General features: G+C 36.8%; 1 protein-coding gene across 2 annotated transcripts in view; it reads left to right on the top strand.

Annotated features, from left to right (window-relative positions):
* SLC25A12 (solute carrier family 25 member 12) overlaps positions 1 to 25,308 on the top strand; it is a 91,201-nt gene that overhangs the window by 31,533 nt on the left and 34,360 nt on the right. Inside the window, exons 2-7 of one of the 2 annotated variants that reach the window (XM_026492565.4) lie at positions 2,162 to 2,265; positions 5,624 to 5,763; positions 19,178 to 19,324; positions 21,478 to 21,616; positions 22,265 to 22,358; positions 23,958 to 24,042. In XM_026492565.4, the coding sequence (XP_026348350.1) occupies positions 2,214 to 2,265; positions 5,624 to 5,763; positions 19,178 to 19,324; positions 21,478 to 21,616; positions 22,265 to 22,358; positions 23,958 to 24,042 (657 nt within the window). In that variant the 5' untranslated portion in view covers positions 2,162 to 2,213. The remainder of the gene's footprint in view (positions 1 to 2,161; positions 2,266 to 5,623; positions 5,764 to 19,177; positions 19,325 to 21,477; positions 21,617 to 22,264; positions 22,359 to 23,957; positions 24,043 to 25,308) is intronic. The other variant, XM_026492562.3, reaches the window with a different exon arrangement.

Raw genomic sequence — 25,308 nt, 5'->3', positions numbered from 1 at the left:
CTATGCTTATGTATTTATAGATTAATGCTTAGGTAAAAGGAAATTTTAGATCCATAATAACTAAATCCTTTTCACTAAATGGCCTTATGTTTTCTAGTTTGAAACTTGTTTATAGTTTTCTCTTGAGCACGTCGGGAGAGAAAGGTGGGAGAAAATATTGGATGCCAGGTCTAATGGAGTGGGGAAAACTGTTATGCCATTGATATCTCGTGGACTATGATGATGATGATGCTGTTATCTGTGTATTTGTATATATTGTTCTCATCTATGCTTTTGTTTTTTTAGATATGCTTTTTAATACACATCAGATTAGATACTTAAACTGTGTACATTTTTGCAAGTATTTGTATAAACAGTAATATTGAACAACTTTTACTTGAGTGCTGGAAAAGTTTTGTTTTTTTTTAATTGTTAGAGATGCCTCTACTTTGGGGGAGAGGACTTACATTGAGACATCGGTAATCCATTTCAGAACATGCAAGCTCAGGAGAGGAGGGTTCTGGGGTTTTTAAAAGAGTGAATAAAACCATTAGTTGTTTCCTCTTTGATGTTCTTTTAATAAAACTTCTAATGCATGCTTGTGGATAATTACTTATTGGCCTGTGTACCTGTTACTGCCTGGTGGCATGAGCCTTGTAGAGGCCGCTGCATGACTGGTGTTTGCTAGATACATTATAAACTTGCCTTGGTCTCCCTGCTAGCCACTAGTGTACTGGATATTCTGCTCGATAGAATTAGGTTGAGGTAACCTAGATAACCAGTATACTACATTGTGTTGTCAGTAGCTGCCATGCATTTGTCCCACATTTAAAAAAATCAGAGCCTATTGCTTTAACAAAGATGTAATCCTTCTAAAAAAATGAAACCCAAACTCCTGCCTATTAACTAATAAATGAATATAAGATACGTTATACAGTCTAAGTTTTCTATTAAAATCTCATCAACATTGTGTTCCAAACTGCTTGCCTAGGAATGGGAACTCTCCAAAGTGAATTTTTTTCGAGGGCCTATCTTCATCTCCTCACTGCAAAACCCTCAAAAAGCAGGGATTCCTTTTGATTTTATACTGTGTTTGGTCGTCATTAGATACATCAAATAAATACGTGTTCCATTTGTGCCTCTGAAATAGACTCTTTTTCCATGAAGGGAAGAATAGATTGGGTTTGGTTTAGGCATAACCATGGCTGTTACTAAAAGGTTCAGAAGATGGAAGTCTAGATATGAAAAATGTACCCTCTCTCAGTGGAAACAAAGCTATAGACGTGGAGTAATATGAAAATCTCGTAACAAATACCTCATTTAATCTGGTAAGAATTAGAGCTTCACTTGGGTGTTCAAATTAAATCAGGAAGAATCTTGAGATTCCTTGATACTGCAGAGAAGGTCATATTAATACTGAAGGCTACTAGAGAAGCTTAGAGTTTGAGGTAAAAAAACAACAACAACGATATGGTATTATTAGTTTTTATGCTATTTGGTGATAGACTCTTGAAGCATCTAGTTTCTATAGTAATAGATGCTCTTTAAATGTAAACTTACCTTTCCTGAGAAATGGACCTTCGCATGTGTTTGGCAGCAGGACTACTCTATTGACTGATTGTATGGTAGTCCCTTCTGGAGGTAGGTAAAGGGTTAATAGAAATACTTTCTTGCTTGGAAAAACAGAGGACGTCACCTAGGAAACTATTGCTCTACCTGGAAGTAGAACCTAGCAGTCTGGGACTGAGTCTACATGCTATGTTGGTTGGGACTTCCTCTGCTAAGTTCCTGTTGTTGAACTTTTTGTTGTTGTTGTTTGTTTTCCTTTGTTTTCTTTTTTGGTCTCTTAGTTGTTCCTCTTCTTTCTCCCCAAGTTTTCCTTCACTGAAAAACTCTTTACTTCCACAAGTCTCGCCATTGTTTTTGTTCAGTTATACCCAAGGAATTCATTGTTTTGGTGGGAGTCCTTCTAAAAGCCTCTCTGACTTCACTTAAAGAACTGTGCAGGTGAAACTCAAGCTATTGAGGACTCTTTTTTCCCCTGACAATAAAAATGTTTGGTCTCAAGCCTATTAAGCTGGAAGCAGTGGCTCCTGCTGGGCTGGAATCCTTGGAATCAGGATGTCGTTGGGCTGATGGTAGGTGGGCTGTGTCACAGGGCTGATGGCTTGTATACCTACAGGAGGAGTTCTCTGGCCACACCGTTGGTACAGCAGCTCCTTCCAGGCTCATTCATGGAACAGGCATGGTGGCAGTCTTGGAGAAGAGTGCCAGCCCCGGTCAGAGGTAATTTTGTACTGCAGAAAGGTGAACAAGACCAGTAGGAAGCTCCCATAAGGACCAGGGGAGGGATGAGGGTGGATGAGATGGGGAGACACAGTGTGGGCTGTTGGGGAAATTAAAACCTCTATTAAGACATATTTACATAATATATATGCTTCAATGTGTATTTCATCTACTCCTATCATCATAAGTGACTGATACAGCTAAACTGACTAATGTTATATGTCTGTGAACATTTTTACTTAATCACAGTTGTCACCATTACCTGCCCTCCTGACAAATCGTGCTCCTTTACTTTGAGCAAAGAGAACATGATGACAGGCTACTTTTGTATCTGGCCCCAATTCCCTTTTCAGAAGAATTATAAACCACCTCTTTCATAAGCCCATGCTCTGCAGGAAGTGAAAAAGTGGTCTATTGTTTTCTATATGTCAGAAAACGAATGGATTCCTATATCCCATAGCAATACCAGCCTAGTATAAAACGCTAGATCATGATCTTGCTGCCAGTAAGATGTGACCATCATAGCTCTTTCATCCAGGCCAGAACTATGGCCAGTGAGATAGCACTCCAAGGAGTGCTGCTGAGAACCAAAGACCCTTGTTTGCCACTGGAAAGACGGGATTCTCTCTGGGGGGTAAACTTGTTACGCAGTTTCAGTTAGATGTCCTGGGAATATTTGAGATTATTGGAGTTCCCTTTCATGTCATGGAGAACTTGATAAAACTGGGTAAGATTAGAACATCATCTCTTTGAGCTATTTCCTCACACAAGTTAGAAGCTCTCCAGTTCTGGAGCTTTCATATAACTTTTTTTTTTTTTTTTTGGTTAAGCACATCCTGGTAAAGTGGTAATTATGAATTGGACTTTAAAACAACAGTTGTACTGATTATTTTTGTAAGCTTCCTGAATTAGCTTTAGGCAGTTGGTAGTGAAAATAATAACAGAAGGGTAGTGGGACACATCAAGAGGTGCCAAAGTAGGTTTGAAATTTTGTTATTCCTAGTAACTATAGTTGTAGCCTGTGACATAGTTAAAATAATTAAAAGTGTCTGGGGGGTGGTTAATAAAACACCGCACATATTAATGGTCATAATAAACCATATATAAAGCTGTCAATGACCGCTTTGCAAGAAGTAGGAAATGTTGAAACAAATACTCATGGAAAAGGACACTTCAATATTTGGGGAGATTACTATGAGTAATTTAAGCTATCATTTTAATTGTTTCAAAGATATTCCAAGATCTCATTTAGAGGTTGTTAAGAAGTTTACAAAATAGGATTTTAGTTAAAGTTTTTATTATGGAACTTTTTTTGAATATAAATCAGACATTGTAATTTTGGTTCGTAAGTATCCATTTTGTGATAGTAGAAAACAAGTTTTCATAATTAAGTAAATTTTCATAGAGCTTTTGAATCTTTGGTTGTATTTGATTAGTTTCACACTAATATTCTAATATTTTCTGATCATGTAAAGGAAATTCAGTTTTATTCCACCATTATATAAAACTTCTCTAGGCAGTAGTATGTACATTTATTATCAAAATGTTGAGTTTTAGGACTTGTGACCTCTAAAATAAAGGTTATCATAAAATAACTTATTCCCTTTCATACTCTAAATATTTAAATGTATATAGTAACAAGTTACTCCAAGTTATTCTATTCTGCTTTCCATTAATTTCTTCATGTTTCCTTAGTTTAACACTCTGTTAGACCTTAAAAATAAGAAATCAAGGTAATTAATTTGGGAATAGAACAGCTAATTAGTTAAAGGAGATAGTAAAAAATTTTTGCTGATCTCTCATATGTAGCTCTAAATATTTTTTTGTAACCCTTATTATTTTAACTATCTTGTAAACTTTAATATATTTTACAACTGTTGAAATTCCATGTAGATTTAAGGGTAAACTTTTGCATTAGTTAAAAGCCAGGATCCCATGAATTGCTACTGGAAGGTGAAAATAATTTTACATGGTTTGAAAACTCTGATATAGTGTTGCTAATTAGGCAAGAAATAAATGCTACATTCCATCTCAAAGGAAAGATGAGAATCCCATCTCCCCAGTGACATCCAATGCCTTCTTCCAACTTACTGATAGCTGTGACCTATTCGGAGCTGTTATATTGAGTCCAGACTGGTAGGATTTCCAGTTCAGAATTCTTCCACCTTCTTCCACCTTCTCTCAATAGCAGTGCTTTTACCAAGAAAAAAAGGTATATAAAACTAAAGGGAATCCATTAAACCATTTACAATGTGAGATTGGTATCTTATTCAAAGAATTTACAGAAATTAGAGAAAAGAACATAGTTGGAGATTATAAAACATTAAACTTTTACTAATTAGTAAAATTGATAGTTATGGGTGGTAAAACACTTCCACTAATATAATTGGCGTAAACTTGAAAATAATTTTGTTCTTAAGACAGCAGTAAAACAGGCTTCCTGCTTTCTTAACTTTGCTAATGATTCTTTTTTTTTTTTTTTTTTTTGGCATGAGCTTCTAAATTAGGCTATCCAGTCTATGCTTGTTAAAGTAACCAGTCATTTGTGAATTGACTTTTATAGTAAGTGTAGAACTGTGTAAGAAATTGACTGACGTTGTTAGTGCATGAAGACAAGCTGTCAGAGGGTTTTGGTTGTATATTACATAGCCTGACTGATTCCTATCTAAAAGTTAGTGTACTGTGTTTAGTCCTTTATTTAAAAGTGAATCACTAATTTCACTTATCTTAAAATATTTTTAATAGTTGAGACTAATAATCATGCTTTTTATGGGGATTTTGAAGCTTGTGTCAAGACCATATTTTTGACAATATCAGAAGCTTTTAATAAGGTGCTTGCTGCTGAGCTAATGATATGCTTTTGGTAGTATTTCTTATACCTATCTTCAATAGACATTCAGGCTAGTGTGAATGTAATAATCAAGTCTCAATCAAACCATACTTAGTATGACAAATATTGCATTATACTGTAATTTAGGTATTCATGCTTCTGATAAAGGGCTTAATTCGACTCCTTGAGGAATCGGGAAAACACTATTGATTTTATACTGGAATGCAAAGTAGCAGCCATTTATAGTGCAAGATATAAATCACTTCCTAATTAAAATTAAATCAAGAGAAATTAAGAATCTCATGGCCTTATATGTAATGGTACACAATCTTAAGTGTAAAATTATATTTTGTATCAATTGTGTTCCTGTGCATGGGTTTCTGGGCACAAAAAATTTTGCAGCTAATCTTAATAGAAGCAGATAATATTGACTTGAAATTTCTCTTAATTTCTTTCTGTAGGAACATTGCAGTGGACTAAACTACTTATTCCAGATATAATTTATTTATTTTTGTTTTCCCTTTTAAGAAAATGTCAAAGAAATTTTTGGACAGACTATTATTCATCATCATATCCCTTTTAACTGGGACTGTGAATTTATCCGACTGCATTTTGGGCATAATCGGAAGAAGCATCTTAACTACACAGAATTCACACAGTTTCTCCAGGTGAGCTTAGTTTTCATAACTGGTGTCAATACATACCATTTCTCCTCCACTTCCTTCCTTTTTAGTTTTAAGTTTATTACCAAAAATAGCAATTCCTTGTGGCATTACACCCCCATTTTTCATTTCCTACTCCCAGAGGCAACTTTTTAAAACTCTTGTAATTGTTTCTTTCAGTGATTACTTCTATAGCTTTAAATAATAAACTTGTGTTGGCACTTCTTTTTTTTAATCTATTTTTTTAATTGAAATATAGTTGACACACAATGTTAAATTAGTTTCAGGTGAACAACGTAGTGATTGCCTATACTATGCTCACCACAAGTGTAGCTACCGTCTGTCACCATACAATGTTACTATATAGTACCATTCATTATATTCCCTATGCTGTGCCTTTCATCTCTGACTTATTCATGGCATAATGGGGAGCCTATACACCCCACTCTTCTTCACCCACTTTGCCCAACCCCCTACACACTTCCTCTTTAGCAACCACTAGTTCTCTGTATTTATGGGTCTGTTTCTGCTTTGTTTGTTCATTTGTTTTATTTTTTGGATTCCACATATAAGTAAAGTCGTAAGGGATTTGTTTTTGTCTGTCTTATTTCATTTAGTATGATACCCTCTAGGTCTGTCACTACTGCTGTAAATGGCAGGATCTCATTCTTTTTTATGGCCGAATAATATTCCATTGTACATATATATCACATCTTCTTTATTCATTTATAGAGGGGTACTTGGGTTGCTTCCAGGTATCTTGGCTATTGTAAATAATGTTGCAATAAACATAGGGGTTCACATGTCTTTTCAAATTAGTGTTTTCATTTTCTTTGGGTAAATACCCAGTAGTGGAATTACCAGATTGTATGGTGTTTCTGTCTTTAATTATCTCAAGGAACCTCCATATTGTTTTCTACAGTGGCTGTACCAATTTACATTCCCACCAACAGTGCATGAGGCTTGCCTTTTCTCCACATCCTCAACAATACTTATGATTTCTTGTGTTTCTAATACTAGCCATTCTAACAGATGTGAGATGATATCTCATGGTGTGTTTTTTAAAAAAAGATTTATTATTTATTTTATAGAGAAAGTGTGGGGGGTAGAGGGGCCGAGGGAGAAGGTGAGAGAGTCTTAAGCAGACTCCGAGCTGAGCAGAGCCCGACACAGGGCTTAATCCTGTGACCCTGAGATCACAACCTGAACTGAAACCAAGAGTTGGTTGCTTGACGGACTGTGTTGGCCATCTGGATGTCTTTTTTGGAAAAAAGTCTATTCATCTCTGCCTGTTTTTCTGCAAATATTTTCTCCCTTGAAGTACATTGTCTTTTTCTTTTGTTGATGGTTTCCTTTGCTGTGCAAAAGCTTTTTATTTTGGTGTAGTCCCAATAGTTTACTTCTGTTTTTGTTTCCCTGCCTCAGGAGACATATTTAGAAAAATGTTGCTAAGGCCAGTGTCAGTGAGATTACTGCCTGTGTTTTCTTCTACGAGTTTCATGGTTTCAGGTGTTAATTTAGGTCTTTAATCCATTTTGAGTTTATTTTTGTGTGTGGTGTAAGGAAGTGGTCCAGTGTCATTCTTTTGCATAGTTTTGTTTAGTTTTCCTAACACCATTTATAGAAGAGATTGTCTTTTCCTCATTATATATTCTTTACTGTTTTGTTGTAGATTAATTGACCGTATAATTGTGGGTTTATTTCTGCACTGTCTATTCTGTTCCACTGATCTATGTGTATATTTGTGCTGGTACCATACTGTTTTGATTACAACAGCTTTGTAGTATATCTTTGAAATCTGGGATTGTGGTATCTCCAGCTTTATTCTTCTTTCTCAAGATTGTGTTGGCTATATGAGGCCTTCTGTGGTCTTGTACTCTAAAAATTTTCACTTTTAGATATTTTTCATTTAATTTGAACTGTGGAAGATTAGGAGCTGGTTCTTTCACCCCTCTCTGTCTCCTACAGACTTGAATATTTTCTGTCTCCATCACCCATATAATTATGTTATGATTCTGCTTAGATCAATAATCATATTTTAATTACTATAATTTTATAAATACTATGCATGACTAAAACAATTACTTTTCTTAGGGTTTCTAGTTTTTCTTATTTGTTTAGTTTTCTATGTATTAATGCTGATTCATTCTTAAATTTTGCCTCAGTTATTAACATCTCATTTTAATATGTTTACAACATATTAGGTATTCTATCAATTTCATCTTCTTGGAGCTCTCTAGGAGCTTTTTCTTTTTTTTAAAAAAATCAAGGTAAAATTCACTTAACATAAAATTAACCATGTAAAAGTTGCATAATTTAGTGGCATTTAGTACAATTCACAGTGTTGTGCAACTATCAGCTTTGTCTTATTCCAAAACCTTTTCATTACCAAAAAAATCCCCTCTGTACTCATTAAGCAGTCACTCCCCATTCCTGTTCCTCCTCAGCTCCTGGCAGCCACCAAACTCCTTTTGCCTCTGTGGATTTACCTATTCTGCATAGTTAGTTACTGCATAAAGTAACCCCCCCCCCCCCCCATTATTTACAGTTTTGCTTTTTGCAGTTTCAGTGTACCTGCGGTCAACCGCGGTCCAGAAGCAGATAATCCTCCTTCTGATGTATCATCAGGAGGTCAATAGTAGCCTAATGCTATGTCACAATGCTCACATCATTCACCTAACTTCATCTTATCACTTAGGCATTTTATCATCTCATATTATCACAAGAAGAAGGGTGAGTACAGTAAAGTAAGATATTTGGAGAGGGCAAGAGAGAAAGAGACCACATTCACATAACTTTTATTGCAATGTATTGTTATAATTGTTCTATTTTATTATTTTAGTGATTACTGTTAATCTCTTACAGTGTCCAGTTTAGGAATTAAACTTTATCATAAGTATGTATGTATGAGAAAAAACAATATATATAGGGTTTGGTTCTGTGTGCGGTGTCAGGCATCCATGTAAGGGTCTTGGAACATATCCCCCATGGATAAGGGAGGACTACTCTTGGTGGTATTATACAATATGACTCTTTGTGTCTGGCCTTTTTTCCCTTAGCATAATGTTTTCAAGGATTATCCATGTTGTAGCATGTATAACTACCTTATTCCTTTTTATGGCTAAATAATATTCCATTGTATGGATATACAGTATTTTGTCTGTCCATTCATTAGTCGATGGACACTTGGGTTGTTCTTACCTCACCTTTTAGCACTTGTGAACATTGGAGTACATGTATTTGTTTGAATACCTGTTTCCAGATCTTTTGAGTATATCCCCAGATGTGAAATTGCTATATAATACGGTAATTTTATGTTTAACTTTTTGAGGAATTGCTGGAGTGTTTTCCATAGCCCCTGTACCGTTTTCTTCTCCTTTTTTTTTCTGCACCATTTTCTTGGAGTTTTCTGACCTGCTTCATGGTTGGAGGCTGGACTTTGTACTTTTTGCATAGCTGTCAGTCTGTCAGTCTCTCATCTCCCTTCGCCTTCATTGTGGGGAATCCATTTGTCTTTCTTTTATGTTGAATCTCCTTTTTTCTGGATTCCATCTCTTCCTTTATTATGGTTTACTTCCTCTTTTTGGTGGAATGCTTCCTGCAGGGGCTCCTTGAGGAAAGCAAAATAATTTTTTGTGAGACTTTTCATATCTGTAAACCTCTGCTGTGTTTACACTTAGTATGACTGGATATAGAATTCTTTTTTTTAAGATTTTATTTATTTATTTGAAAGAGAGAGAGAAGGATTGAGAGAACAGGTGGGAGGAGGGGCAGAGGGAGAAGCAGACTACTTGTGGAGCAGGGAGCCCAACATGGGGCTCAATCCCAGGACCCTGGGATCATGACCTGAGCCAAAGGCAGGTGCTTAACCGACTGAGCCACCCAGGGTGGGTATAGAGTATACCCGCCCTACTGGGTATAGAATTGTAGTAGGATTTATTTTCCTCCTAATTTTGAAAACATTTCTCTTTTGTTTTCTTGGTTCCTATTTTGCCACTGAAAAATCCAGTGCCATTCTCATTCTTGATTCTGTTCTGAAACATTTTTTCACTCTGGAGGGTTTTCAGGTTTTATTTCTTTTCTTTTCTTTGGTATTTTGAAATTTCATGATGGGGGCGCCTGGGTGGCGCAGTCGTTAAGTGTCTGCCTTCGGCTCGGGGCATGATCCCAGCGTTCTGGGATCGAGCCCCACATCGGGCTCCTCTGCTAGGAGCCTGCTTCTTCCTCTCCCACTCCCCCTGCTTGTGTTCCCTCTCTCTTTGGCTGTTTCTGTCAAATAAATAAATAAAATCTTTAAAAAAAAAAAGAATGAAATTTCATGATGATATTTCTTGGTGCAGGGCATTCAGTGGGCTCTTTGAATTTGAAAACTTTGGTCCCTCAATTCTTAAAAATATTCTTTTTTTTTTTCTTGAAAATATTCTTATTACTTTTCTTTCTTTCTAGGACTGGTAAAGCTATTAAATGTATGATTTATTTTTTTCATCTCTTCTACTGTTGAACCTTTTATTAAGTTTTTAATTTTGTTACATTTCAGATTTTCAGTTAAAAACTGAATATTCCTTTCTGAATATTCCTTTTTTAAAAAGAACATATTCTTTTTTCATGGATGTGCTATTTTTCTCCCTTCTCCAAAGATATTGAAGGCAGCTGTTTGTTTTTTCCCCCCTGCAAAGTGTCTGTTTTCTTCAAGTTTCTTTCTTTTTCTTTGTTTGGGTTTCTTTGGCTTTACTCATGTCTGCTCGCCATTCGTCCTCTGCTCATATTTAAGAGTGAGGTTTATTGGGAGCTTTGAGTTCACGGTACTACTTATTAACTCTAGACCTTATTGTAAAGTTCGCTGGCTGGGTTGTTATATTGGGGACCCTCTAATGTCTGTATGTTCAGGTCTTTTCTTTTTGCATCCCACCTGGAATATTCGATCTGGCTTTTGACATTCTGGTCCTGAATAAGACAAGAGGGTTGGAGGTCTCAACATTCAGTATGGAGATGGAGTTTCATTGACTTACCTCCTTTCAGCTGTGCCTTGTCTCCCCTAGTCCAGAGACCCTCTGTTACCTTCTCTAGGCAGTGAACCTCTAGTCTTCTGCCAGGCTTGGGAAAGGGCAGAATCCTGGCTACGGTGAAGCAATGCAGGTGACTAACTGCATTTTAAACAGACTTCCATCTAAGTTTCCTACTTGTAGTTCCACCTTCACTGTCACTTCCAGGGGTACTAGTGTAGCCATTCCTGAGTGTTTTGGGGGGTTCTGTCATATACATTGGATTGCTTTTTGGCTTTTTCCGTGTACAGTTTTCTTGAATCTGCTAAGTCAGTTGTCACTTGCCTTTCTGCTCTCTAATCTTAAAAATGTAGTTGCTATCTTCTTTTCTGTTCTCTTTGTCCTTCAGTGTCTGCTTGTAGTTCCTTTACTGTGATTTTCGTGAAGAGTGGAGTTTTAGAAGACAGCAGAGTTACATGTACTAGGTCATTCTCATTCAGTGCCACAGTTTCTGAAGCTCAGCTGTTTTCATCTCATAGTTAGAAATGCATTTTAACTTGAGCATAGCTTCCTTTTTTTTTTTTTACCCTTTCCTTCAGTTCCCCTATCCACACTTGAAACCTGAAAGCAGACTTATTTTATCTTTTATTTATTAGAGTGTCTTTATCTTTTTAGATAAAGTATCTTTTTAGAGTATCTTTGTGTATTTCATCTTTTATAAGCCTAGGGTATTGTTTTTCTTTGCGAGTGTGATCACAGTTGGAAAACTATATCCTTTAGGTGTGGTTGGTTGTAGAACCCAGTGCTTGTTCTAACACTTGCACGGTTAGTGCCTACCTGACTGACGTTGTAAAGTGCTCAAACTGGAAAAGTTGAAAATATTATTTATTTGAAACATGATTATTTAAGAAAGGAAATGACCCCCGAAACTAATACTACACTATATGAATTTGAATTTAAATAAATCTTGAAAAAAAAATGAAAAAAGGAAATGTTCTTCCAACTAGTGTTTTTTAAGATTTTTCTAAAGATGGTTTGTTCTTGTCATTGGTTCCCTTGCACTTACTGAATATATTTTACAAGATCTGATTCTACCCTGATATGTTAATTATACTACATAAACTGGAGAGCTTTAGATAGGAAGCTTTTTTTTCCCCTTTGTTTTGCTTCTCAGTTGAAGTCCTTAATGTTAATTTTTTAAACTTTTTATTTTGAAAAACTTCAAGTATATTTAAAAATAGAATAGTGTAATGAACTTCCATGCACTCATCAACTAGCTTTAGCAGTTGTTAACTGTTGGCCACTCTTTTTTTTTTTTTTTTTTTAAGATTTTATTTATTTGACAGAGATAGAGACAGCCAGCGAGAGAGGGAACACAAGCAGGGGGAGTGGGAGAGGAAGAAGCAGGCTCACAGCAGAAGAGCCTGATGTGGGGCTCGATCCCAGATCGCCGGGATCACGCCCTGAGCCGAAGGCAGACGCCTAACCGCTGTGCCACCCAGGCGCCCCAACTGTTGGCCACTCTTATTTTGTATAGTCTCCACTGTGCTCCCTCCTGGATCATTTGGAAGCCAATCCCATACTCTCTACGGTTTCATCTGTGATACTTTTACTGTGTATCTTTAAAAGATACATAGGAGTTCTCCAATTGTTAACCTAATAGAAAATAGAACATCTATTCTTCCAGCATTACTCTTGCAATGAGGATTCTGCTTTGTCTTTCATATAAAGGTCCACATTTTCTTCAGTACTGAGTGTCATTAATAAGGCTTCATAACGTCCATGGTTTCTACTGGATATTTCTGAGAGACTGAGACATATACGTGGAGAAGATAAAGACATGACAAAAACATAAAGAAGGAGGGAAAAGGGGCACCTGGGTGGCTCAGTTGTTAAGCGTCTGTCTTTGGCTCAGGTCATGATCCCAGAGTCCTGGGATCGAGCCCCACATTGGGCTCCCTGCTCAGCGGGAAGCCTGTTTCTCCCTCTCCCACTCCCCTTGTGTTCCCTCTCTTGCTGTCTCTCTCTTTCTGGCAAATAAATGAAAAATCTTTAAAAAAACAAAAGAGGGAAAAAAGAGGAGTGAGTAAGGGAAAACATATGTAAGACAGAGAGTGGACCCGTGTCTCTTTCTGATGCTGCTTAGGAATATCCTTTCTGTGGGGATTACTTTCAACGATATTTTAAGGTTGAAATAAATACCTAAAATTCCTGCTTCATTTGAAGGGTGATATGGTTGGAGGTGATAGGAAGGATGGAGTGAGTAGAGAGAAAGAAGAAAGTATAAGAGGACAGAATCACAAATATGTGGAAATTATACAATACATTCCTGAATAATTAATGAATCATAGAATAAATCAAAAGGAAAAGAAAAAAATATCGTGAGACAAATGAAAATTAAAATACAACATACCAAAATGTATGGGATACAGCAAAAGCAATTCTAAGAGGGAAGTTTATAGTAATAAACACCTACATTAAGGAAAAATAAGGAACCTACCTTTACATCTCAAGGAACTAGAAAAATAAACTAACGCCAAACTCAGCAGAAGGAAGAAAATAACAAAAGTCAAAGCAGAAAGAAATGAAATATAATGACTAGGGAGACAATAGAAAAGATCAATGAAGCTAAGAGCTGTATTTTTTTTTAAGATAAACAAAATTGACAGATGTTTAGCTAGACTGAGGGAAAAACAACTTAGATATTAGAGACATTACAATTGATAAGAGAAATAGGGATCATAAGAAACTACTGTGAACATTTATGTGCCAACAAATGAGATGACCTAGAAGAAATGGATAAATTCCTAAAAACATATACCCTACCAATTCTGAATCATGAAGAAGTAAAAATCTAAATAGACCAATTACCAGTAAGGAGATTGAATCAGTAATTAAAAACCTCCCAACAAAGAAAAATATGGCTTCCCTGGTGAATACTACCAAACATTGAAAGAAGAGTTAATGCCAGTCTTTCTCAAACTCTTCCAAAAAGTAGAAGAGGAGGGTACACTTCTTCCAAATTTACTTTACAAGACCAGTGTTAACCCTGATGCCAAAACCAGACGAGGACTCTGCAAGAGAGGAAAATTACAGGTCAGTATTCCTGATGAAGATAGATGCAGATAGCCTCAACAAAATATTAGTAAACTGAATTTAATAATACATTAAAAGGAGCATACACCATGATCAAGTGGGATTTATCGCTGGAATGCTAAGAGGATTCATCATATGCAAATCATTAAATGTGGTATACCACATTAACAAAAAGAAGAATCAAAATCATATCATCTCAATAGATACAGATACAGAAAAAAACATTTGACAAAATTCAGTATCCTTTCATGATAAAAATGCTTCGCAAATTAGGTATAGATGGAACATACCTCAGCATAATAAAGTGCATGTATGACAAGCCCATAGCTCACATCTTGCTCAATAGTGTAAAGCTAAAAGTTTTAACTCTAACTAAGATCAGGAACACGACAAGGATGCCCACTCTTACCACTTTTATTTTTTTAAAAAGTACTGGAAGTTTTAGCCAGAGCAATTAGTCAAGAACAAGAAATAAAAGGCATCCAAATTAGGAGGGAAGGAATAAAATTGTCCCTTTTTGCAGATGACATGCTATTATATATCGAAAACCCTAAAAACCCACACATATCCCAAAAACTGTTAACACTAATAAATGACTTCAGGGAAGTTTCAGGGTCCAAATAATATACAAAACAGCTGCATTTCTATACATTGACAACAAACTATTAGAGAAATTAAGAAACAATCCCATTTGTAGAACATCAAAAAGAATCAAATACTCGGAATAAATTTAACCAAGAAACTGAAAAATCTGGTCACTGAAAACTGTAAGACATTGATGAAAGAAGTTGAAGAAGACACAAATAAATGGAAAAATAATTGTGTTCATTTATTCGAAGAATTAATATTTTTAAAACGTCCATACTACCCAAAGTGATCTATGGATTCCACACAGTCACTATCAAAATTCCAATGACACTATTTACAGAAATAGAAAAACAGTGCTAAAATTTGTATGGAACCACAAAAGATCCCAAATAGCCAAAGCAATTTTGAGAAGAACAAAGCTGGAGACATCATACTTTCTGAATTCAAACTATATTATGAAACTATTGTACTCAAAGCAGTATGGTATTTTCAAAAACAAACACATAGATCAATGGAACAAAATAGCCCAGAAATAAACCCATGCATATATGGTCAATTAATTTCTGACAAAAAAGAATATACAGAGGAGGAAGGGTAGTGTTTTTAATAAAGTGTTGGGAAAACTGGATATCCACATGCAAAAGAATGAAACTGAACTCCTATCTTATACCATACACAAAAAGCAACTCAAAATGGATTAAAAACTTGAGCATAAGACCTGGAACTTTAAACTCCTAGAAGAGACCATAGTAGGTTATCTCCTCGACTTCAGCCTTGGCAATGATTTTTTTTTTTTTTTTTCAATTTGACACTGAAAGCAAAGGCAGCAGAAGTGAAAATAAACAAGTAGGACTACATCAACATAAAAAGCTGCATAGTAAAGAAATCCATCAACAAAATGAAAAGGCAGCCATTGGAATGGGAAAAAATATTTGCAAACCACATATCTAATAAGGGATTAATATCCAAAATATACAAGGAACTTATACAACTCAATATCATACATACATACATAAAAATAAAAATGGGCAGGGGACCTGAAGTCATTTTCCCAAAGAAGACCTACAAATGGCCAAGAGCTATATGAGAAGCTGCTCAACCTCACTAATCATCAGGGATATGCAAATTAAAACCACAATGAGCTGTTACTTCATATTTGTTAGGATGTCTATTATCAAAAAGACCAGAGATGACAAATGCCAGCAAGGATGTGGAGAAAAGGGAACCCTTGTACATTGTTGGTGGCAGTGTAAACTGGGATAGCCACTATGGAAAACAGTATGAATATTCATCAGGAAATTAAAAATAGAACCACCTTATGATCCAGCAATCCCACTTCTGGGTATGTATCCAAAGGAAACAAAAAGTCACTATTTCAAAGAGATAGTTGTATTCACATGTTTATTGTAGCATTTTCATAATAGCCAAGGTATGGAAACAACCTAAGTGTCCACTGGCGGATGAATGGATAAAGAAAATGTGTGTGTGTGTGTGTGTGTGTCTGTATGCGCACACAGAGACACACACACTAGAATATTATTCGCTCTAAAAAATAAGGAAGTCCTGTCATTTGCAGTAACTCAGATGAACTTGGGAGGGCATTATATTAACTGAAATAAGCCAGACAAGAAAGCCATATTACAAGGTATCACTTCTATGTAGAATCTTAAAAAAAAGTTGAACACCTAGAAACAAAGTAGAATAGTGGTTTCCAGGGGCTGGGTTGGGGAGGGTGTGGTGAGAGAAAGCAGGAGAAGCTGGGAAAAGGGTACAAACTTTCAATTATAACATGAGTAAGGTCTGAGGATGTACCGTGTATCATGGTGACTATGAATAATACTTTATTGTATAATTGAAATTTTTAAAAAAGATTTTATTTTAGAGAGAGTGTGGGTGGGGAGAGGCAGAGGGAGAAGAGAATCTTGAACACACTACAAACTGAGAGCGGAGCCTGACGCTGGGCTCGATCTCAGGACCCTGGGATTACCACCTACACTGAAATCAAGAGTTGGACGCTTACCCGACTACACCAACCAGGCGCCCCTGTGTAATTGAAATTTGCTGAGAGAGTAGAACTTGAGTGTTCTCATAAAAAAGGATAACTGTGTGAGGTGTTGGGTGTGTTATTCAACTTGGTGGGGCTCCTTTCACAGTGTGTGCATATATCAAATCATGTTTCACACTTTAAATATATTATGATTTTGTCAATTTTCTCTCAGAGTTGAAATTTAAAAAAAGTGGGGGGAAGAAAACTGTCAAATCATGCTGGTTGTTTATTTTGTACTTACCAGTTAAGTTTTAGTTTCTCCACTCCTGTTGCTCTTTTCAAGAAAATCCAAACATTTAGATGTTTGATGATAGATGTTACATGTTTACATGTTTTCCTCAATGTTATCATTTAATTTTTTTAAGTTATGACTATTGAAAGATTTAGTAGTTTTGATATACTTGTCTCTAGCCTGCCAAACTGCTAAGAAAAAATATTTTAAAAACTGTTTTGTTGGGGCGCCTGGGTGGCTCAGTCCTTAAGCGTCTGCCTTCGGCTCAGGTCATGATCCCAGGGTTCTGGGATCGAGCCCCGCATCGGGCTCCCTGCTCGACAGGAAGCCTGCTTCTCCCTCTCCCACTCCCCCTGCTTGTGTTCCCTCTCTCGCTGCCTCTCTGTCAAATAAGTAAATAAAATCTTAAAAACAAACAACAAAAAAAAAACTGTTCTGTTGCTGGGATGCCTGGGTGGCTCAGTCAGTAAATGTCTGCCTTCGGCTCAGGTCATGATCTCAGAGTCCTGGGATCAAGCCCCACATCGGGCTCTCTGCTCACTCTCCTTCTGTGCACGCTGTGTACACGCTTTCTCTCAAATAAATAAAATCTTAAAAAAAAATATGTCCCTTTAAAGAAAATAAGAAAATTGGGGCGCCTGCGTGCCTCAGTCGCTAAGCGTCTGCCTTTGGCTCAGGGTGTGATCCTGGCGTTCCGGGATCGAGTCCCACCCACATCAGGCTCCTCCGCTGGGAGCCTGCTTCTTCCTCTCCCACTCCCCCTGCTTGTGTTCCCTCTCTCGCTGGCTGTCTCTCTGTCACATAAATAAAATCCTAAAAAAAAAAAAAAAAAGAAAATTAAGTTTTAAATGACATTAAATATTACAACCTGAAATCTAGAGCATATTGAACATAGCCCACTTCTTGCTTGGTTTAATATTCATTGAATTGTGGTTGTCCAAATGAATATTATTCCAAAGGTAACCTTGTCCATAATAATATGTAAATGGTATTATAGCTTAACACCTGTGTATGGAAATGGGAACTATTTTCATGTTTAGTTATAGTGCTATAGAGTCCGATGTTACAATATTAAAGCCAAGACATGGATGTTTAAAAGAATTTAATGTTCACAGTTATCACTGATGCATTCATACTATTTATTAATAAAATCATATTGTGAAAAAATTGTTAAATATCATGCAAAGAGAGAAAGCCACATAAAACAAATACATAGTTTGCTGAGTTATGAGACAAACACCTAAGGTAATTTAAATGTCTTTGAATTACTACTGAGCTATCACAGACCCATAGGAAAATAAATTAGTAAAATGGTGAGACTTCTGCCAAAAACTATTTTAGTTTTTTAAAAAGATCATTTATTAGAGAAAGAGTACACACACACAGACATGTGCGCTCAGTGGGGAGGGGCAGAGACAAAGTGAGAGAGAGAATCCCAAGCGGACTCTGCACTGAGCAGGGAGTCCGACCCTGAGATCATGACCAACCAAGAGTTGGACGCTCAACCAAATGTACCCCTGGGCGCCCCCCAAAATTATTTTAAATGTCAAAAAAAGCAACATTGATGTGTAGGCTTGCATAAATAAATGGTAATGAAAATTGCAGTATCTGTGAATAATATTTAGGTATTTAGATATGAATTTTATTTCTAGAGTTGCAAATAGGGTGAAAATGGCATCCATAGCACATTATGTTGTGATAACAGATTTACTTGGATTATGTTATGGGTCCTCAGGGCAGAAATGCTCCAGTTTTGACTTTTGTATAGTGTTTCGAGTATTACTGGCACATTTTATTGTTCTTGTTGATATCATTTATGACAAAAATCGGCTGCCCCCTAGTTCGAAAGTTCAGCAAACTTCTGGATTATTTTACAGTTTATGAGTAACTGCCGCCCAAAGACAGAGTGATAGCTGAACGCTAGTTATCGGTTTGTTCTTCCTAACTTTCATGTTAGAATTACTAAGTACTGCCCTTACCAGTCAGTAGAGTTTCTCACGAAGTTCATTTTTTAAAAATTGTTTGAAAAATAGTCTCTAATTCATTGAGAGGGACAAAGAGACATTACGATTGCAGTATTTAAATTGAAATACTGAAAATGAATCTAAATTTTTAATTCAGAAATTACCCTTGGATAAGAATGCCTTCAAGTAGGACAGAATACATTTTAAAAGTCGAAGTAAAGCACAGAACAGTTTTCAGTGCTGGAAACTTTTCAGGTAAATGAAGGGTCTTTTCCTCCTCCCTTTTCTTTATTGCCATGCTGTGCTTTGTTCTTCTGAGGAATAGTGTGTAGTACGTTTTCAGGAAAACGTGTTCCTTTTAAAAGAAATCAAAAGTTTTATTGTAAATTCAGAGCTGTACAGTGTTGATTTCTGTATAAGTGCACGTAGGGGAAGAATGTCCTTTTTCAAAACATGCAATTTGGATGTGCTTTGACCAATCTAATGTCCTATTTCTAACTTTTCTCTCTAGGAGCTACAATTGGAACATGCAAGACAAGCCTTTGCGCTCAAAGACAAAAGCAAAAGTGGCATGATTTCTGGTCTGGATTTCAGTGACATCATGGTTACCATTCGGTCTCACATGCTTACTCCCTTTGTGGAGGAGAATTTAGTTTCAGTAAGTAGAAAGCAAGTACTTCATTTTCTATTTCCTTAAAAATTTGAACCACTGGGTCCTGGCTTGCTTCCTTGGACCCACTGGACTCTTAACTATTCTAACTTTTTGTTTGGTCGTAGAAGGTAAACAGGTATGTGTAAGGGAGGTGGGTGTGATGGTGAACAGTCTTTCTCCGGATCATAGCTTTTTCAGAGCCACCATCTTGCTCTCATATATTTCCAAATTGTGTATTTCCATTTATAGAGTCCAGCTAAAGAAAACACTCTGTAGACAAGAGTGTGTAATTACTTTTTCCAGTGGCAGTACCTCTCTCAGACACTACTGCTATCACGTTGGCTCTTTCCATCCCACCAGGCTCCCAAAGCCTTGCTATAAAGATGGCTCCTTCCTTTGTTGCCTGCAGGGTGCTGTTTGCTAGAGGAATCATCACTGGCCTCTACACTGTTTTAATAACCATGGCCGTGGCAGAAGGTATGGAGGAAATATGTGGGCATCAGCCTCTGTGGCTCCCTCCTCTCTCTGCCCCTTCACCTGTGCATTCAGTCTGCATGGACCAGACGGTTTTTGTTTTTTTCTTTTTTTGTTCTGTCAAACTGCTAATCTCTACAAAGTAATCATCTGGACCAATAGCAAACTGATGTCATTCACTTCCTCACAAAGAGTGGTGAAACTTTCCTCACTTACCAGTTTTCTTGTTCATGCATTGTACTTATGTATAAGTTTTTGATTGCTGCTTGTTTTAAATGGAGGGAAGCCAATGAGTGCTTTTGTTGTTTCAGCTGAAGATCATTATCCCTGATTTAGACCAGGGTAGAAAGATCAACTTCTGTTCTTTTTCTTCAGTGAATTTGAACATGGAGCATGTCACCTTGTCCTACACATTTCACCTCCTTGACACCCATCTCGCACTCCCTGAACCCTTACCTCATACCCCAGCCAAAATATGAGAGAAGGAAGGAAAGAAAGGGAGAGAGGGAGGAAAGTTGTGGGGAGGAGGGGGAGATATCCTGAGGGAAGGACTCGCTCAGTGCCTTGGAGTAAAGGGACCCATTTAATCTTTTCCAATTGGGTTACATAGACCTATTATAGCTTCAACTTACCAAATGGCATTTCAATTCCTGAAGGAATGTATTAAATAATTTGAGTTCTGCTTTTGGGTCACTGGCATCCAAATTCAGTCTAATACACATATCATCTATATTTGGGTTAAGGTATGTGTGTGAGGGGTGGATGCATTTGCCCATCATTACCTACACTGTTCTTAGTAGACCTTTATGATTAAGGTCATGCTGGTATTTCCATAAGTATTTCCTTGAATTTTTAATAGAGAATGTTTTTAATCATATGGGTTCCTCTGACTCCTGGCTTAGAAATTAGGCTTTTACAAACTATGAAAAGTATTGTCTTTTGAGTTTATGTCCAACTGGTGGGCAGAGGGAGAACTTAGCTCCTCACCCTGCAGAAGTAATGAAGGCCACATTGGCCCCCGTTGCTCCACAGGCACGAGTCTCTTCTGCACCGTTCCACCAAAGATGTAATTTCTGGTGAATTAATCCTCCCTAGATTGTCCCTACATATTTTGGAGTTTTTGGTGGTTGTACCTTTCATGATGTAGATTCAGAGCCCAGCACAGACTGTTAAATATCTTAATTATAACAGTGGCCTTTAAAAAAAAAAAAAGGTTAGGAGAGTTGATATAGTGAAATAGTCTTAAAATGTAAAGTTAGCACCGGGTTTTGTGTATGTGTATAGGAATAAAAGCAAGTTTAAAAAATATTCCTTATGTTGTACATTGTGTTTGAATTACGCCAGACTAGCAAGAGTTCCATAGTTGAGGATCTTGAAAATCCTGTTTAAATAAACCATTGTTTTTGATCTGTGGTAATTGTGTTTGTTGTTTCTGACCTTATAGGTAGATGAACTGTGAAGTCCAACTTCCAGATGTTGCTTTCTTCCTTAAAACCTAAATTACATAGACCTCCCTGAGGGCGTGAAATGCACTGTTTCAGTAGGATACTCTGTACTTATGGACTGGTTGTTAATCACTTTAATAATGAGGACTCCTTTGGATCTTCTTTGGGAAAAGTGTAGCGTCCTTATACGTTTTTTTGTTTTCACTTGTTTTTCAAACTTCTTGTATTGTCATTTCCTAGGCCGCTGGAGGAAGTATCTCACATCAGGTTAGCTTCTCGTACTTCAATGCATTTAACTCCTTACTGAATAACATGGAGCTTGTTCGTAAGATATATAGCACCCTAGCCGGCACAAGGAAGGATGTTGAAGTCACAAAGGGTAAGATTTTAAAAATATGCATTGATTTGAATCTGCATTTTTGCTTTTCTTTATCTAGGGCATGAGGTTGATCTGTTTACCACTCTGAAGCCAGATCTAGAAAGTATGTTGCTATGTGTATATGCTTTATTTGGGCCCTAGTGGTCTCCAAAAATCCAGGTGGAATTAATGGGCTGCTGGGGTCAGAATGGAAAAGTGGCTTTGACAGTTCTGAAAAGAACCTTGGTGCAGGCTGTCAAACCGGTCAGGGGCAGTGTAGCGGCAGCTTGTTTGTTCTAGGAAAGAGTTGCCACAGGAAGATGGGCAAGCCCATTCTTTTTGCTACATTGTAGTAGGGTGTTTTAGGTGATTGGAGAAGAGCCAATTCTTTTATCTTGTAACCCTGGATACCAAAGCAAATACAAGAGAGAGGATTCTAAAGAGATTGCTTTATCTTTGAAATTAATTGATCTGTTTTTGCTGTTCATGATGTTAACATTTTATCTTTTGCCAGCTTTCAGAATTTCATAGTTGAACTTAGGTATTTAAATTCAGTTTTAGATTTTTAAAATAATGCTAAGATGCCTTTAGCTTTCAGATTATGGTTGGTTAGAGTAGAAGCATATTAAGAATCTTTTAAGATTTTAAAATACCTTCTTTTTCTTCTAGAGGAATTTGCCCAGAGTGCCATACGCTATGGACAGGTCACTCCACTAGAAATTGATATCCTCTACCAACTTGCAGACTTATATAATGCTACAGGGTAACTATTCAAATACTTCTTTATGATACTTATTATAGGATGGTTCCTTTAACATGTAAAGCAGAGGTATGCTTTCAGTTCATTTTAACAGTAGTCTATTCAGTCTACAAATTCCAAGAAGAGAGATAGGCAATATGAGAAACAGGGGAGGAGGGAGAGACAGAGGAAGACAGGCCTTTAGGTCAGGAAGATGGCTGGAGAGAAAGGGCGAGAGGAAAGTGAAAAGGAAGGGTGGGGGGAAGGGAGGGAAGAGATGGAGAGAGGGAGATAAAAGAAAAGAGCAAGGTTAGCTTAAGGGGCCTGAGAGAGGGAAATTGGGCAAGGAAGAAAAATGAGAGTGGGAGGAAGTGAGAGGTAAGAGAGGGATGGGAAAAATTGATTTCATCTGGACTCGATTCAATGTAAGAGACTTGTGAAAATTTGGCTAAGTTTATCAAATAAACTGAAGGACATGTTCAGGAGTCTTATAATCTTTTTGGTTCATTGTAAATGGTCATTTTACTGAATAGTATATATCATTTTGTGTTAGAGGGTATCATTTTTGTGAAGTATGTCTGTGACATTATCATCATAGTTACCATCACGGACAAGCTCACATGTTTTATGCCTCCATTTTACAGACTAAAAAAACCAAAGTACATTGTGAGTTTTTAATTTGCAAAGTTCTTTTGCAAATCCCCAAAGAAAAACCTTCATCTCTGGCAGGATTTGTGGGATAGGGGACTTATGCTCTATTAAGTAATAAGGTCTTTTTAGATGCTTTTAGTAGTTATTTAAGTGTAGGAATATCTGAAAAATGGGTTTTAACCCTGGAGCTGAGGACTAATAGAAGCTGAGTATACCTGGGTGATTTATTGCCTTCACGCTACATAATGAATTGTTGGGCTGGAGATGATAATAAACATCCCAGCCCATCTTTGGTGATTGACATGAACTATCAGTCCATGTCTCATCCATCTAGAATTCACATTTTTAGCAAAGGTTCTGAGCGTCCTTCATGATAATAAACGATTTCAAAAAAGTGCTTTTCAAAACTGGATCTGAAGTGACCTACCTCGTTCATGGAACATACTTATTTTTAAGTAAATTTTTTGAAAACAGTAGTGCATGGTTCTAAACTTGGAGCTTAAAAGAGTAAAAGCGTAAAAAGTCTCTCTTCTACCTTTGTGCGTAAAAAGTCTCTCTTCTACTTGTGCCTTTCACTAAAGGCCACTAATATTTATCAGTTTTGTGTTTATCCTTCTCAAGGTACTTTGTACCTATGCATTAAATATGTACGCTAAAGGAATACGTTTAGTTTGTATGAACTGTCAATGTCTATACTTCGCTTCTGGTAATATTAGCTCTTTTATTATCTATCGTTGGAGTCTTATTAAATCGTGTACTCCACATTATTTTTCTGGGGACTTTTGCTTTTTGTGGTGGGAACCTGGGCCTGGAGATTTTTTTCCCACTAAAAAATGATATGGGTAAATAGAGAAATACTACTTTTAAAGCATAGCTCTTTTCTCTGCTCCTTTTTTTCTGAAGAAATATGATCTTGGTATGAGGAGTTTGTTGGTGTCTAACAATTTTCCTTTCCCATGTTTTTGCCTGAAGGCGCTTGACTTTGGCAGATATTGAGAGAATAGCCCCGTTGGCCGAGGGGGCCTTACCTTACAACCTGGCAGAACTTCAGAGACAGGTAGGAGGAGTCTCACAGATAGAATCACCTTCAAAAATGCTAAAATCATAGGTACACAACAGCCTAGAGCCTGTGAACGCTATGAAAATGAAAAACTACTTTCCAGGAAAAGACTCTACTTAGCTCAAAGATTACCTTTATAGAATTGTTACCCCCCACCCTCGTGGAGTATTTTTATGGGGAACAAAATTTATGGGTTTTTTTTCTTTTAGCTATTAAGATAAGGAAGATAAGAGTGCAAACATACATGGGCTTGACTTCCTTCTCCCTAGAACAAGCAGTCTTTTCCTTTCATTTGTATAGTGACATTTAGATATTAGTATTAAGTTCACTTTGAATCATTGGGCTTTTAAAATACAAAACGCTCTTCTAATGAAGTAAATCTTTCATGAGATTGTGCTTTATAGATTACAATAATAACACAAGAAAACTATGTAATGAATGAAACAGAAAGAAAACCTTAACTATTATTACATTTTTGATAAAATATTAGCATTTTTTTCTTGAAGGATGATTTAAACAATAGCTCTGAGTCCCATAAAGTTAATACAGTCCCATTTCTGATTTCAAAAATACTATCTTAGTGGGAAAATAAACCCCGTGATACTACATGGAAGAGTAGAATGGAACAGTATTTTTTTTTTTAGGTCTTGTTTTAAATTGAAACCCTTATCTTCTGTAGTACTTAGAGGCAGCCTCAGTTGTAGTGATGGTCACATGGCTCTGTGTGTGGGGTGAGGGTTAGGAGGGCTACTCCCTGTCCTCCTGCTATTTCCCTGCTCTAATAGATGAGGCCGGTGTCCCACATGATTACTTAGGAGACTGTGGTGCCCTAGGAGTCATTGAAAGGGTGTGGGAAGACGGGGAGAAGACCAGAACCAAGGAGAGAGAGAAAAAGACTAAATGGGCACGCCATAGAAAGAGCCCAAGTTTGCTTTTTCTTCATTGCTGCCACATGGGTGTAGAGCCATTATGTGCTAGTGAAAGATAGGCATGTAAGTGGGAAATTTTGGTAGGAAATTTTTCTTCTACTTGAGCTCCATGGAATGATGATTCTGCCTCTGAAGTTAGTTAGAATTTCTAGTTCTACTTTACATAATAAACAAGAACTTTTTAGTTAGAGAAGTAGATTGAAAGTGGAAAATATTGCTTTTATATCTACATTTGATGTTAATACTTTCTTTGCTTGGAATGGAATAAAGCTTACTGCAGATTAAAATATACCTGTAACGCATAACAGTTCAGCTTCTTTAATAGCAAAAAATT

Source organism: Ursus arctos, unplaced genomic scaffold (genome assembly GCF_023065955.2).
Source record: "Ursus arctos isolate Adak ecotype North America unplaced genomic scaffold, UrsArc2.0 scaffold_1, whole genome shotgun sequence".
Taxonomy (NCBI): Eukaryota; Metazoa; Chordata; class Mammalia; order Carnivora; family Ursidae; genus Ursus; species Ursus arctos.
Note: the sequence above shows the minus strand (reverse complement) of the source record. Positions and strands in the feature narration are given on the sequence as shown.